The following is a 14,217-nucleotide window of genomic DNA, read 5'->3' on the forward strand; positions in this document are numbered from 1 at the left end:
GTGTTATGAATAATTCTTGTTAGTCATTATATAGTTCACATTACCTAAAACTTGTTTGGTAAAAATCGATAGTTTTCTTCTTTATGATAAATTTCGATTATTTTGTGTTATGAGTTTCAGCCAACCAACTGTTTGAACAGATCGATAAAAAATCATACTATAATCAGTCGCTGATATTACTCTCTTTTTTAAATGTTTCATGTTCTTGAAATCAACTTTTTCTTCTTCTTGTTTGGCCTAACGACCTATTATTAGGTCAAGCCTGCCATTTTTGACTTACTAGACTTAATGAATCTGCATAGTTGAATAGTCAGTCCTCACTATGGGGGAACGGCCCAGATGAGACTTGAACCCCAGTCCTGCCGTATGAAGACCGGCGCCGCTAATGCATCTGCCAGCGGGTCGCCCCAAGTGAAATCAACTTAAATGTGATTTTATTTAAAAATTTAACGCACCACATTGCCACGTTAGAGCTGCTTCAAGCTATCTTAAAGGTAAAACACAAATAAATGGTCAAGAAGAGGTATTTCTACAATTTGCTAATTCTAAGTGCATTGTTAAAGAAGTTGGTAACGAGAACATTATCCTTCAATATGATTTTGCTTTGTTTCGTTTTAGCCGCGGTTCAAATTTCCAAAGAACTACACAATTCAATGGAGTTTGATAAGTACACTTCAAATATGAACCAATTAGCCATCCAACATCCTTCCCACTTGCCCAATGACCAGATATGAACTGCTACATATCATTCTCTAAACCCAGACGGACCATCGATTGTTCATCCTTGACGCTGTGTGTGTGTGAGCGTCCCCGACTTCCTGTCCCGAAGTTCCTGTTAGAACAACACTGCACACACACACACCCTAATTAGTTGACCCATTGTTTGCCGAACCTAATGCCTTGCACAAACACTTCACCAGACACAATAAACTATCGGCAACCGTTTTCAATTGAAACTGCACGCTTCACTCATGACGTATTCATCGAAAAACAATACCAAAAGCGTACACGGTTGAATGACCCCTAACATCCTATTGACACACTAATGAAACCATGTTTTTTCATTGTTGATTTGTTTTTTTGCTGAACTGTAGCGCACCATCCTTCTCCGCTCGATGATGGTTTCAGAACGTTATAAACTGTAACTGCATGTTACTTTTTCCCTTACCTTCTCTTAGCTACAAATATTTAGACAGGATAGCTTTTTGAACTCCAACACCTTACATCAGTAACATTACACGAGTTCAATTCGATCAGTCCGTAGGATTCCCTTTTTTCATTCAGTTGGTCATACTGCTCGCAAAATTTCATATCGGATGCGTTTTTGTTTGTTTGCTAGCTTCGTGCACAACCATAATCGATGAAATGCATCCTTCAATCACCGATCGATGGAATTAAATTAATCGACGCAATTCGGTTTCACGCTTCAGTGATTTGCACTTACACAGTCAACCACCTCACATAGGACAGCACAGCCAGTGCAGATTTTTTGCCTTTTTCCTTATTTTTCCGCCCAACGTTCACCACACATTTCACTCACATCCCCGACACATTTGGGGAAATTTCAATATTGGCTTTTCGGTAATCTGCAGCATATATGGGATAAATTTTCACGAGCGTTTGATGCGACAGAGGGCGATTGATAGCGAACGGGAGGAAATGGTTGGGTAAAATTGTAAAATTGAGTTTAGGGATGAGATTTCACGCCACATAAACATACAACCTGACACACTGGAACTTACCTTCAACCTGACAACTGGAAGATGATATTGATTTATAGGATCATTTTTTATAATTCGTCTGATCTACTCTAAGTTTTACAATTTTAATTTTTTTACCTTGTGCGTATAATTGAATGCTTGCAGATATACCATATGATCACACATTTAAAGCCACACTTTACCAATCAAAAGCATTATTCGTTTGGCAGATCACTGCAGCACACCAACACCCCGAACGCTTGGCCAATATGCTGTGCGGCGTTATCCGAGCTGACAAACTTAAGATCGACTCAGATCTAGCACTGTGCACGCGCAACCAATAGACGACACCTTCTTCAATTGGTCTGATGAATTCAACAAGTGTGACTTCCCACGCGTACGTTGCAAACGGGCCAACCAACCAAGTTTGGTTAGATCTCATCCGAGCAAGATCGTGTGGCTGCCAGTATACGATCCACCCTTAACCCGCTCCGGTATGGATCGTGGAAAATATAATTAATGCACTCCACGTCACTTACTGCACACCAAACGGAAGCATTTTTTGTTTCTCACACTGCACATCGTCGATCAACCATCTTCAAATGAATTTTTAAACAAATTTATTTGAAATCTCACACACGTGTAACGCTTCGTAACGCACCGAGTGCAGCGGCATGGAACGCCGTCCGAATCGTACCAAATAAGAACCGCACAAGACGCACCACAGGTACACCAGACAGAACCGGAACCGGGTGAACCTTTCGCTCGTGCGGTACGAATGATAACTGTCTTTTCGCCAACGCTGCCGTACTTTATCGGCCCTGGAGACTGCGACCGGTTGGCACTCACGGTGAGCACTCCATCTAGTGCGACGCTGAGTTACGGCGATGGAGACGCGTGGTCGTCACTCACGGCGCCGATGTGAGTGCCCACCAGTAGCGTTTGGATGCTGAAGCCCGCACCGGCATGAAGGGTATCAATTATGATGCGTTTGCCGCTTTGGGTGGAAGTAAACTTGGTTGACATTGGACTATTGAGTTTCACCTCTGTTCTGTGGTTAATAATTGAAAGCTTTGTAGCGTTGAATGGTTTTTATGGTGATTAAGTTTTTTAAAAATATTTAATATTAATTTTGTAAATGATTTTTTTATGCAAATCATGACTATATATTGAAAGGCTTGTTTGACTACCAAGGTCACCTACCCATACGACTTTTAACTAATCGTATTTCAGATATTCTAAAGGGCAAGTCGCGACTGATTTTTTTCGAAACGGAACCTGATTACTTGAGACACGGGTCAAAACTAACAGGGAAAATAATAAAGAGGACATATCAAATACTGCAGAAAATCGAACAATAGCAGATCAATACAGTTTTGTCTATGCAAAGGAAGAGACTCCTGAGACTCTAAGAGGCTATACAAATTTCTCAAGCAAAATATCTGTTGAGAGGAACAAAACTTGGTCTATATAGAACATTAATAGTTTCAGTGCTCGCATATGCCTCTGATATATGTTAAAAGGCTTAGAACAACACTGACAAAATCTTCTTTAACGTATAAACATTTCCTCTTATCAGAACAACATTCGAAGTAATTCTCAGAAGAATTATTGTTATCGTATGTGTGGATGTTCTGTGTATCTCAGTATATTTCCATTCGTATTGTGCCCTCCGAATAAGGATGGAATTCTGGTCATTTACCAGTCAGATCTCCTCTCGTAATAGGCTCATTATTTTGACGAATTGCAAAATGATCAATTAAACGATCAAAATGGCTCCACTAGTAGATAATATCATGCCACAAGAACCGTCAACGTAAGAACAAATAATCTCCGACGGAATGGTAACCAAACTGATTCAAAATAATGATGCAGCACTCGTACAAGAAATTAATCAAATAGTTACTATGGTATGGAATACTTAATGAGTGGCTTCATAAAAAAGCAGGGAGATAGGCCAAAGTGTACCAACTACATGGATATTACTGTAAAGACTTCCGCCTACAAAATCCTCTCCCTGATATTGCAAGATCGACTTATCCCATTCGTCAAAGAGATAGTTGAATATTGTCAAAGAGGAATCCGAAACGGAATATGGACCACTGACCAGATCTTCACCAGGTGGCAAATCTTGGCAGGTCTTTATTTCACTACAGCATTAGATAGAGTCATCCGTTAACTGGAGGTAGAACCTTCGGGGACCTTCTTTTACAAGTCAGTCCAGATCCTGGCAAACGCCTATACCATTAGTTTGAAACTCTCTCACGTAGCAGAAGCTTACCGAAGGATGGAGCATGCGACACTAAAATTCGGGTCACAAATCAACCAGGTGAAACCCAGAATGAAGACCCAACTACTAACGGCCCTGCCAACAAACGCTAATTTACGCAGGGGTGATGTACACATAGGTAACTGCACCTTTGAAGCGATCCAAAACTTATCTTATCTTGGATCAAGAGTCAGCAAATGGCCCAGTACTCACGTAAGTACACCTGTGACACATGGACCCTGTTTAAAATTGAGTAAAACTTCTTAACCGCGTTTGCAAAGAAGGCGCTAAGAAGGATTTTTGGTTAAGACGACGAGCCCTATGAGACATACTTGCCACCATAATGCAATTATCATCATGCAGTCATTTAAACTCGCCAGGCTCTGGAGGGTTGGACATGTCAAGAGAATGAAACCGTCGATTCAGCCCGCAAAAGGCCTTTTAGGCAATCCATATGATCACAAAAGAACCATTGATGCATCGACGAGAATAGACGGAATGGCAAACATTGGCCCTAGAAAGTGAGTGGTATCGAGGACTTCTTCAGCATGTTAAGTTCGCAATGCGGTTGAAACTCCTCATAAGTAAAAAAGTAGTTATACAAAAAAACCCCAAAACAGCAATAGCTTAAACACTTGAAATGTAAAAAGATTTTTTACAGAAGAAATGAGAAAAAGGCTTAAAGAAGATTATGAATCTGGAATTTCCCGCTTCCTTTACAGAACCGTTTCCGTTTTCAGTTTAATAATCTGCTAGCCCACCGCTTCCTTGCAGTGATGTATTTCCCAAAATATAACACGATTCTGTTGTCCCTTCACCACAACCATACCACGGCGATACCACAACGATTGCGCGAGAATCCGTTCGGCGAGCTATGTAATTTAGTGCTTGCCGCGTAACATCACCTTCCTATTAACACCCGTGATTTATTTGCCCTTGTTGCACTGGCAGCAACAGCATTAAAGGTTGAACTGAGCTTTTTTGTTCCATTTGCTCCGGTTTCCATTTACCGATCATTTTGCTGTTTGCTTTCTCCTCGGCAGCGCACAGCAGGAACAATGTTTACCAAACGCGTGCAAAGATTTACGATGCCTTCGCTGATGATGATTGCTGGCCGTTGGTTTATGGAGCCGATCTTTCGACCACCGATGGTCGCCGGTCGATTGGCACAACAAAGCTCAACGCTGAAGCTGAAGCACAGCAGCCCTCTGCCCTCGAATGCGTGAAATGCTGAGCAATAGAATAGAATGCCTCGTTTGTAAACCCGTCGGTGGAAACAAATCGGTTACCAGGTTCGTTTTGCTTTTCGTTCTTTGAACACAAATAAAGCGTCCGGAACAAGCAATCTTAAACGGTGTGGGCTGCTGTAACGCTGTGAGAGAAACGAGAAACCAAATATATAATCGTTTGAGGTGTGTTTTATTCTCTAAAAAAATTATAATTTAAATTGAAAGGAATTTTAACGAAATGAACTCCACTTAAGAATAACAAAAACGGGTTGCTTCTTGCAAAAAAAAAAAATACTCCTAATTGACATAACAGATGGATGATAAGCATCAGAATACATTCATTTATAAGAAACTGCCTAATCAAATGAAGATAATTTAAGTCAAGGAACACGGAAACAGCTTCTAAGTCGACCAGGTTGCAGTGCCAAAGAAAAAGAACCAAAGCTCTGTTATGAATAATGCCGTTACCATTCAGAGGTGTTCTTACGGTTGCTCTGATAGACATTCTAATAGACAACTTCTCTAAGACATTGCTAATCCGTATCCAGCAAACTCGGTCTGCACTCTAGCAATAGCTTAGACAGCTCGTAGTTCATTGTCGTTCTAAACACGCCCTGCACGCACACACCGCCAAAGCTCCGGATCCTTAGCATCCGGCGCTCAAAAATAACAAGAGGATTTGCGTCTTCTGTAAGAACAGTCCAAGATTCCTGCTCGTAGAGGAGCACCGAACGTGTCAGTGTTCTCATACATTGAGCATTTCGTGTGTTGTTTGAGTCTTCTGGATTGCAGGAGTGTGTGAATCCCGTAGTTGGTACGATTTGCCTACGGATTTCACTGCTTACATTGTTATACGAAGTTATTATCATGGTAACATGTAACTATTACCTCGTGATCGTCACCATCAACTGATACTCTGCTTCCGAGGCGGGCTGACTGACATGAAAATGGATGCAACGCCTCTTGAAGGATGACATAGGCTCTTCCACGGCGTACAGAACGGAATAGAACGAATAGTTATCAATGTATCTGGTCCGTCAATTAGTAGAATGAAAACGCAGCCTACATACAGGTATGACGGCTGGGTGTTTGGATTAAAAACGTCATTCAGTAACCGATTCAGATCTACGAATTAGATCAGCAACTAGTCTAAGTCCAGTGTCTCAAAGCAAAGATTGGCTTCACAAATATGAAGAGAAAGAATTATAATCTTAGCAACATACATAAAATTATCGACCTAAATATTCTTTTGCGCCTAAACGTAATGAAGAAAATAAATAATGTCTAAAAATAAACAAGTTAAATTTAAATGTTCAATAAAAAAAACAAATTCAAAAAAATGCATGTGCAAAAAGGACAATTGTAAAAAGTTTTACATAATAAAATTAATGATGTTATAGATAACGACATTTGTTTTATTTATTCACGAGATGTGGGAACATCGGATTGTGTTTGTGCAACTTTCAAATCAATATGAGTGTACTATTGCACTGCTGTTACAAACCTAGAGCATCGATGTTAATTTATGATCCTCAACCTCTATAACGGCGATTGCCAATAAATTAGGACCTGAAAGGAAGTACTGACCGGGAATACTTGATATTAACAATGTTGGCATTAATAACAGTTGCTTGCAAATCAAACGTTAAGATGCACGTCCAATAATTTACCACAAAGTCAAACAAATGGGTTGCACGGAATTTTCTGATTCTTCAGGATTCCCCCAGACTCTCTAATCGCTAATCACATTCTCCAACTAGCACGTCTACAACACATTACTCTCAATCCAATCCATGTACATCGACACGTTGGTGTACACTCCCGGGAAACCAGCTGTGCCACACTTGTTCAAACCAAAGCTAACGACACCAATCACATACCAGGCACCGCCAAATCTTGCCATCAGCGGTCCACCCGAGTCACCGGTGCAAGAATCCTTCCCACGTTCACCGCCAGCACACAGTTCCGTTGCTCGCAGTATAACTTTTATACCTCGGTAAACATGCGAACAATTATCAACATCCCGCACGCTCAGCTGCACCTTGAGCTTCCTCTCACTAGCCGCGTTCGTTTCCGTTCTACCCCAGCCGGCAGCAAAGCTGGGCATGCCGACAAAGCTCCGGCTTCGATCCGATTTCGCTACCGGTAGACAGATCGGCCGTACCGTTCGCGATGTAGGCACATCATGCGTGAGACGTATCAGTGCAATATCGTGTGCATGGCTGACATCTAGCGCACTGTAACCGTCGTGGACAGTAACCCGTTCCGCTTCCATATCGATCGGCTGTGCTGTGCAAACTCCATTCAAGCAATCGTTCGCCGAGCTAAGATCCCATTCACCGAGTCGAATTTGGTAGCTATAGTGAGGAGAAAAAAAGGGGCAAACGGTAAGCTAGAAGGAACCAATCAAACCAACAACAACGATGGCACTACTTACAGTTCCCAACCACGTGGAAGCGAATGAACGCAGTGAGCTGCTGTCAGAATGTATCGAGCGTTGATTAGCGCACCGCCACAATGAAAGCCATAGAACCCTTGGGGTTTCCGGTACTGAATGAGTGCCATCCACGGGAACTCTTCCAATTCCGTGGACTGACCACCAACGATCCGATCCGACAGCTGGATGCCACATTGTGGTGATGTTGGTAGTGCGTCATTGATGGTCTGTAACCCACTAACAGCGGCTGCTGCACAACATACCTGAAATGAGTTGTCAGTCATTTACACCAGGTTGCAGACTCACTCTCCCCAGATCGTCACAATCACCAATGTTCGGCGTTCCAGCTCTCCACAGCGGCTGTCGGCAAGGAATTTCGATTCGTCCGGAGTTGTGAAATACTTGTTGTATATAGTCAACAGTGGTTGACACTCTCGAAACAAGATGCATCTACCAGGCCTACCTTCAGGATTTACACAGCTTTCACCTTGCTCTATAGAATAAGCCAATTAGTAATGTATTAACACTTGCTAGGTTAAAAATTTACAAAACCGCTAACCTAATGTCCGAACCATATTAAGCGTAGTTAAAGCTCCCAGCAACACCAAACACCGATCAATGTTCATTCCCATCTTCATTTCGACTAACTACTGTGAGACGATCGAAATCCGCAAAATGCCCGGTGCAACACAACTGGCTCTTTTTGCTGATTAACCTCAACTGCTTGAACGTCTGACGGTATAACTCAAGAATCTTACTTTCCGAACTCGTTTGACAGCACCAATACCATTGCTGCAGCGCGCGACAGCGATACACCGCATCCAAAGCGGGTTTTCCCATACTACCGGGTTGTGCTAGTGGCGATCAAAATGTTTTGAGCTATGAGCAGATTTGCTGGTTTTTTGTTGTCATCAATAATCTTACGCTCGAAAGTGCGACAACCGACTTCGTTCACAACACAAATCAGCTGGCTATAGGAACTTGTCAACCAGCAGCCAAAACAAGTCTCCACACCGGCATTGTGTTTTGCGAAGCTACAAGCTGGGAACACTTCCACACCAACGGTATGTGTCATATGATATGATCGGTCTCGTACAAAAAACCGGAATCATCCGTTTTACCAGAATTTATTATTAAACCTACTGCTGGTACCATTGGGAACCACTAAGACACATTTTTTGTCTTTCAAATAAAGTACATTCAAACAACCGCCTGTTTGCGAGTTGTTTGAAAATATTTCAATTCATGTCCCAAAATATTTGCGCCTTTTTATCGATGTTAACAGAGTTAATAACTACGCAATATTGTCTTTTATCCAGCTAATATAATCTGGTACTCGCGTGTACACTCCAGGCACATCCACCGAACCGCACTTCACCTGTCCCATTCCAGTAATTCCAATAAGATAGTGAAAGCCGTAGAAAGCCCGAGTCAAACCACCTCCAGCATCAGCACTACATATCTCCCTGTCCGAGCGTTTGCCCACAGCACAGAACTGAGCTGCACGTTCCAGGTTCGGAAAGCACTCCTGGACGCCTTTCAGGCCAACGTCCACCTTCAGCTTCTTCGGAACTCCGCTGACTGTTGGTGTTACTCCCCATCCAGCTACGGTACCGAACAGTTCCGTCATATTTTCTGCTCGAATCGATGCTGCCAGGGGCAGACATATCGGCCGAACTGTTTCGGTAAAATTCACCTCCGCCTCAAAGCGAATCAACGCGATATCATTGCTGAGGCTCTCGTTCCCCGCATCAAACCCATCGTGCACGATGACCTTGGCGATCTTCATATCGACAACGGGTTCGTTGCAGACTTCGTGATCACAATCTAGCTCCGTCGAAAGATCCCACTCGCCAAGCCGTACCCGGTGGCTGGAATGAAAAAAAAAACAATGGGAATCACAATCAGCACTGCTCACCGAATGAATCGTCTTGTGCGTATGTATGTTCACTAACACTTTCCACCCATCAGGCAGGGAGCTAACGCAGTGAGCAGCTGTTACGATGTGATCTTGGTTGATAAGAGTTCCGCCACAGTGATAGCCGTAACTGCCGTCCGGTTTCGCGTACTCAATCAATGCAGTCCAGGGGAAGTCTTCGAGCTGCGTTAGCTGTCCTCCATAAAGACGCGATTGATGCTGCACCCCACAGTACGGAGGCAATGGCAAATTGAGATGCTCATCCGGTGGTGGACCTGCACAACATACCTGCGTAGCGATCGAAGGAAGCATCGTTGGTTCTACCAGCTTCAATAGTCATACCCCCTACCTACCAAAGACCTTCTTTTGTATGTACCGCAAAAGCTTCTGTCCCAGAATATCCTATCCCTGATGGACACTTTCGCTTGTCCAAGGACGGGCAGTAGCACCTCGCACTCAAAGGTGGGAACGCACTTGCCCGGTTCGCCCACAGGATTTACACAGAATTTGCCAAGGTTTTCGCCATCTGTTGTTGTGTCAAATTAAAAAAATATTAGCTTACTTCCGTTCATTACGGCGTAGTTACCACGGATACTTACCACGGATTAAAATAAAATTTTGTTCTGCATGCAAAGGCATGGCAAATATCGCAAGAAAATGGAATAGTTTCAATTCCATCATCTGTACCAACACAGTGTTCTGTGATCTATAACTGGCTTGATGTTTTAAAGTGGCTTGCTTCCAATCGACTGCTTCAAATCTCACACAAGAAGGCTTTTATATGGATTGCGACTATCACTGTAGAAGTCTGTTCTGACTGCTATCGCCACTACTACTTTTACTATTACTTCTGCACATAAAAATAGGCAACGGGAATACCCGGACTTTATTGACATAGTTTGGTCGAAAGTCAGCACCGACAACAACATTGATGTTGAGTTACATGAGTCATCGGAACAACGCAGAATCATAGATACAGTTATCAAAACTGTTCAACGGTATCAGTCCCAAACCAACACTGCATCGTCATCCGGTCGACCGAGCGTCCGTACCTGATTCTGCATCCCTTCAACGGTATCAGCACTAAACCAACACAAGATCGTCATCCGGACGATCACCGTTATCTACGTCCTTTCTCTAAATCCTGCCTTTCATCACCCGATACCTTTTGAGCACGAAACTTATATTTAAATCTGAATAAAACAAAAGGACGGCACTCTCAGCCTTACCGCCTTAGAGGAAGGAAACTTTCGTTTCACTTAACTTCTCTACAATCCGAAGTGATAGTTTCGCTTACTCGCGCAAGGGTGCTGGATGCCAACCAGTCATACTACAGCCCATTGGTGAATCAACCTAGGAGCGGGAGGAGCGGCCGCACGGGGCCTCGTCAGAAGGGAGGGCCTCGTTAGCGAAGGAAGTCCTGTTGTTTCCCTATACCAAATTAGAAAGGCCTCCGAATACCTTAACCCACTACTGCTACAGCCTGAGAAAACTTCTCCACTCCAAATACCTTTCGCGAAGGACGAAGTTGGGACTGTACAGAACATTTATAGTCCCAGTACTCACATACGCCTCTGAGACAAGGACTCTGTCCAAAACTAAAGAAACGCAGAAGCTGTGTTCGAGAGGAAGATGCTCAGAAGGATTTTTCTCTCCATATGTGTGGAAGGACAATGGAGGAGCCGCTGCAATGACGAGCTATACTAGCGATGATCTCACCATCGTACAGCGAATAAAAGTCTCCAGGCTCCAGTGGGCTGATCATGTCATGCGAACGACACCGGACGACCCAGTCTGTAAAGTCCTTTTAGGCCATCCACACGGACAGAGGAGCCGTGTCCTCGTTTCAACATAACTACATTTACTTAAATGTGTTACAGTCGAATCGCTCACCGTTTGCCTCGACTCGCGACCTACCTACTACGATTTGCGTGCCATCACCATGGATTGTGTGACAGGACGGGCGTATCACATGCCGTTCCAGCGTGCGACAGTGTGCAGAAAGTCTCAAATAAAGCGTATCTTGTAATGGTCCAAACTTCCTGGTTGCCATTCAGTTAAGACAGTCAATGGTCATAATATGACGTGCGTGTAAGCAGAGTACGTGAGCGATAGAGGACGTTGAACGCCGCATTGGGTCAGCGCATGTTAGACAGATCTGGATTGCATCTAGATTGGAGCAAGCGTTAAGTAGCAGGTGTTGATAAATGTAATATGAGTAACATCGTTTGTGTCCAGCGTTTCTAACGACATCCAAAGCGAGGTTTCCCGTACTTCCGGGTTGTGCTGGCTGTGGTAGTGTGCGTCAAAATGTGTTGAGGTATTTGCATATTTTACGGGCTTTTGTTGTTTTAACAATCTTACGCTCAAAAGTACAACAACCGACTTCCTTCACAACACAAATCAGCTGGCTATCGGGATGTGGTGCGAGTCACCCTGTAGTCAATTAGACCAGTTTACAGTAACTAAGATAGTTACTTTTTATTTCTCGTATTGACGGCCAGGCCGTATGTCTCTTCAACTATACTTAATTCTAGCCAAATAAATTCATTGAACTTATATGCTATTTGGAAGGGAGACATATTCTTTTCCTGCCGCTGAAATGCACCATATCCAGGGTGAGCTCGGTAGTGGATGAGGAGTTCCGTTAGTAATGTGGGAATCGGGAACGTCGTCCGGTTGTCGCCACGTGGTTCCGGAACGGGAGGCAGCCTATGTTGCTTCGCGCTGCGGGAACTTGATGACACCGTCCTCTACGTCGAACTCCCTCGATGAAGCTTCGATTCTCCACACCGCTTGTTACGGATTGCATTCCGATGTCGCCACTTTCAATGCATGCTGCCGACAAAATGCATGGTTCTGAGAGCCACAACACTTAGTTCAAAAACGTTTGGCTCCTACCCAAACTACGCTACGCCATCGAAATTGTTTCGCGCGAGGGAGCAACCTTCGATAAGAGAGTAGTTCCCGTCTACCATACAATCATCCGAATTCGCCTCTGGTGCATTTGTCACCAGCCCGATCGTTTCCCTCCTCTGCGAAAGCGGTTTCTTCCATTTCAGCTCTTCATCATCAATAGACTCGTCGCAGCTGCAGCTCGGATCTTTGAGAAAGGAATCGGCGCAACTGCCCTCATAACCAGAGCTAATACCTATCTGCAACAACTCACCAATCACCAGCTCGCTCCGATCATCCAAGCCACCCGCCGGGGAAAACATCCCTGCTATCACCTCAATCCAGTCATAGATTGGAAACTAAAACACACTCTTCGGGGAACCGGAAAAAGCAGTTACATTGCCACTAGCATCTTCACGCACCTGATCCGGATCAAATACCAGCACCATCACCACATCTACACAGACAGCTCCGTTAATCGGGATTCAGCCGGCTGTGGGATCCATTCCAGCCTCGACAATTGCGCAATCAAGCTCCCTAACCACACCTCTATCTTTTCAGCCGAAGCAGTAGCCATCCGTCTTGCCGCCGATGAAGGGCCAATGAACTATCACCGATAGTTTCAATGTTCTGACCGCCCTAGAATCCGAGTTATTCAGGAATCGACGGAAACGAGAAAACCGATCTTCTGGCCAACGAAGGTCAGCTCAGTCCATCCGAATCGCACAGCCATCTTTCATGCCAAAACATCATGCGCTTCACTAATGTAATAGTCGCTCAGCACTGAATCACCACCTGGCACAACCTAGATCCCTCCACAAAACATCGCTTCTTCAAGTACAACACCGCACCCTGGGACGATCCCGATTCCAGCCACATCCAATCAGTCCTTTCCTGTCTTCGCATCGGTCACACCCGCCTTACACACTCCTACCTACTCGACGGATTCAGTCCTCCACTTTACAGCTTCTGTGGCATCGATATTACCGTCCGCCACATCCTCACCGATAGCCAAGGATACATTACACACCGAGCCGCCTGCCAACTTGATACCGACCTAGCCATCATACTATCTCCCAACAAACAAAAGCAGAACAGAGCAGAGCAGATAGATATAAATTCATAGCGCAATAGTTTTGTACACTATTCGAACCATAATAATTAAGAAATAGTTAAGCTATACACACAATAGTTATATCACACATGTAACAATTGACAGGAAAGGGGCAAATGAGGTCTTAAAGACCCAAAGCCTCTATAAGTAAACGATGAAAAATAAAAAATAAATCACACTATACTAAGCTAGACAAGCAATAGTGAGTAAAACTATGGGATAGGAAGTGGGAAGGAATCAGAGGATGATTCCCATCTCTTTGGCAAAGCCCAACAGAATCTGCGCGTATTCTTAGACCTACTAACCCAGGATGTAGCACCGCGGGGGATCTTCCAAATGCCTGAAAGGCTAATAGTTACCAAGATCTTGCTGCATCGAATTCCACGCATGACCAGAGGATGTGGTCAATGTCGTGGTATCCTTTGCTATAGCTACAATTCTTGATGTCGGCACTGCCTACACGATGAAGATGCGCGTTCATTGCATAATGGTGCGACATGAATCTGGACATCATGCGATTAAACGCACGATCCAACGAGAGCCCGTGAAACCGGGGATGCAGATATGCCTTTGGTGAGATTGAGTACAGGAACCTACCCAGCTCATCCTCTCCCTACATGCTCTGCCAACGGGCCATGCAAAACTGTTGTGGGGT

The 14,217-nt window shown here is 44.0% G+C and overlaps 3 protein-coding genes across 9 annotated transcripts in view; all 3 read right to left on the reverse strand.

Annotated features, from left to right (window-relative positions):
• Window positions 1–2,475, reverse strand: part of LOC118506972 (neuropeptides capa receptor) — a 67,203-nt gene extending 64,728 nt beyond the window's left edge. Inside the window, exon 1 of one of the 7 annotated variants that reach the window (XM_036044823.1) lies at window positions 2,398–2,475. The gene's annotated coding sequence lies outside the window, so the exon portion shown is untranslated. The other 6 variants (XM_036044822.1, XM_036044821.1, XM_036044820.1 and 3 more) reach the window with 6 other exon arrangements.
• A 4,112-nt stretch (window positions 2,476–6,587) lies between these two features.
• On the reverse strand, window positions 6,588–10,320 carry LOC118506977 (CLIP domain-containing serine protease 14D-like). Its single transcript, XM_036044836.1, has 7 exons — window positions 10,153–10,320; window positions 9,907–10,079; window positions 9,591–9,841; window positions 8,195–9,506; window positions 7,965–8,128; window positions 7,636–7,898; window positions 6,588–7,555 (listed from the first exon to the last, which is right to left on the reverse strand). Exons 4-7 carry the CDS (start codon window positions 8,271–8,273, stop codon window positions 6,964–6,966), a joined length of 1,098 nt encoding a protein of 365 aa, XP_035900729.1. The 5' UTR covers window positions 8,274–9,506; window positions 9,591–9,841; window positions 9,907–10,079; window positions 10,153–10,320; the 3' UTR covers window positions 6,588–6,963.
• Window positions 8,930–9,865, reverse strand: LOC118502387 (CLIP domain-containing serine protease 14D-like). The gene is made up of 3 exons (XM_036034609.1): window positions 9,842–9,865; window positions 9,591–9,772; window positions 8,930–9,506 (listed from the first exon to the last, which is right to left on the reverse strand). Exons 1-3 carry the CDS (start codon window positions 9,863–9,865, stop codon window positions 8,930–8,932), a joined length of 783 nt encoding a protein of 260 aa, XP_035890502.1.
• Window positions 10,321–14,217: the final 3,897 nt, after the last annotated feature.

The sequence above is a fragment of the Anopheles stephensi genome, chromosome 2 (assembly GCF_013141755.1).
Source record: "Anopheles stephensi strain Indian chromosome 2, UCI_ANSTEP_V1.0, whole genome shotgun sequence".
In the NCBI taxonomy this organism is placed as follows: Eukaryota; Metazoa; Arthropoda; class Insecta; order Diptera; family Culicidae; genus Anopheles; species Anopheles stephensi.

Excerpts from the sequence above, each read along its gene's own strand:
- LOC118506977 (XM_036044836.1), bottom strand. The coding sequence starts at position 8,273 with ATGAAGATGGGAATGAACATTGATCGGTGTTTGGTGTTGCTGGGAGCT. Across the intron at positions 7,899-7,964 it reads AGCTGGAACGCCGAACATTG|GTATGTTGTGCAGCAGCCGC; the intron begins GTGATTGTGACG and ends AACTCATTTCAG. Across the intron at positions 7,556-7,635 it reads CTTCCACGTGGTTGGGAACT|CTACCAAATTCGACTCGGTG; the intron begins GTAAGTAGTGCC and ends TCCTCACTATAG.
- LOC118502387 (XM_036034609.1), bottom strand. The coding sequence starts at position 9,865 with ATGCTTCCTTCGATCGCTACGCAG. Across the intron at positions 9,773-9,841 it reads TTCCTTCGATCGCTACGCAG|CATCAATCGCGTCTTTATGG; the intron begins GTATGTTGTGCA and ends TGTGGGGTGCAG. Across the intron at positions 9,507-9,590 it reads CTGCCTGATGGGTGGAAAGT|CCACCGGGTACGGCTTGGCG; the intron begins GTTAGTGAACAT and ends TTTTCATTCCAG.